The following is a 1,702-nucleotide window of genomic DNA, read 5'->3' as shown; positions in this document are numbered from 1 at the left end:
AGATATATATATATATATATTTATATACAGTTATAAAAGAAAGAATGAAAATGGTTTGAAATAAATTAGTAAAACGTAATATCATGCTGGGTTATTTCCATATATGGGCTTCAAGCAAAATTAGTTAATAGCCCTCCCTACTCCCAACCTCTAACACCCACACGGCTCGAAAGTGAACCAAACTAAACCAACCAACCAATCATGTTTCTTTTGCGTAACATTGTTAGTACCCCCTGTCCTCAGAAAACAACATGACAGTGTCACAGAGTTTATGTGGTTTATTTCGTTAGTGACATAAAGCATAGAAACCAGGACACAACACTGTGACACCAGAAGTAGCCACATGACACTTGTAACGTGATCATAGTATCACTGTTATGTTAGAGACTTCCACAATGGTGTGACATTACAGCCCGGCACAACCATTGTGCCACTACAGCTGTGACTCTTAAACCACCTTCAATAAAGTAACACTAGAGCTCCATGCGACATTGTAATACACGAGTCATACCCGATACTGTGACACCAGAGGCCTGTGCAAATATTGTCACACTATAGCCCTACTCAATGCTGTGACACTAGGGTTCCTTCCAACACTGACACTAGAGCCCATCACAAGCATTGTGACACTACAGTGCCATCCAACAGTGTGACGCCTAAATTCTCACACTGTAATACAAGAGACCTCACCTATCATTGTGACACCACACTCCCATCCAATGCTAAAACCTCGCCTGATGCTATGTCGCAAAACAGCCCTATCCAATTCTGTGATGCTACAGCACCTGTAACACAGTAACACGAGAACCCCCACCCTAGAGATATAGAGTTGTAACAAATTCACAATATTGTAACAGCTGGGAAATGTAACAAAATACTACACCGTGTCGCTTATTAGAGTCATTAATATATGCTGTATGTCACAACTGTGGGACAAAATTACAGCATTGTAATATTAGTAGAGAACTGTAACAAAATACATCATTGTAACATATTCTATAACACATACTTGTGTAACATGAGTATGTCACTGTGTTATAGCTGTATAACAAATACTACTCTCTGTTACACCACTGTCAGATGAGTTTAGTAGCGTAACAAAATTTATAGTAGTGTAACAAATGATACTGCCTTGTCACACTTGCCTAGTATTGTACCTATGTATGAGACACATTGTAACACTGTCACAAATAAATTCTATCTGTCACTACACTGTAACAAGAAGACGGCATTGTAAATTGTAACATGGGCCATATAAAAAACAACAATAGTGTAACGCTGATGCACCTCTGTGTCACAGACAGATTCTGCCTGTGACACAGAAATGTGTCAGGCACACACAGAGGCTGGAGGACACAGAGTACTGTGACACAACCAGGTGTCGTAACTGACGAGAACTGTGTTACAAGAAACACAGCACAAATTATCTGACTAGCAACAACAACAAAAACCAACATTACTACTACTACTACTACTACTACTACTACTACTACTACTACTACTACTACCACCACAGACCAAACCCTAGCACAAGTGACTGGAATAAGAAGCTCCACTGCCCCAATCACACCCAGTCTCTGCCATGACAGGGATAACAGCCATAACGACAGTTATTTCCACCACACAAAATTTCAACTACAACAGCAACAACAACAACCAGAAGCACCACTGCCATAGCAATAATTAGTTTTATATATATATA

The 1,702-nt window shown here is 39.6% G+C and overlaps 1 protein-coding gene across 1 annotated transcript in view; it reads left to right on the top strand.

Moving 5' to 3' along the window:
• LOC106872908 (papilin) overlaps positions 1 to 1,702 on the top strand; it is a 151,893-nt gene that overhangs the window by 99,788 nt on the left and 50,403 nt on the right. The window contains exon 32 of the mRNA XM_052978120.1: positions 636 to 795. Within this exon, the coding sequence (XP_052834080.1) occupies positions 636 to 795 (160 nt within the window). The remainder of the gene's footprint in view (positions 1 to 635; positions 796 to 1,702) is intronic.

This window comes from Octopus bimaculoides, chromosome 30 (assembly GCF_001194135.2).
Source record: "Octopus bimaculoides isolate UCB-OBI-ISO-001 chromosome 30, ASM119413v2, whole genome shotgun sequence".
Taxonomy (NCBI): Eukaryota; Metazoa; Mollusca; class Cephalopoda; order Octopoda; family Octopodidae; genus Octopus; species Octopus bimaculoides.
The sequence above is the reverse complement of the archived record's forward strand: the minus strand, read 5'-3'. Positions and strand labels throughout refer to the sequence as shown.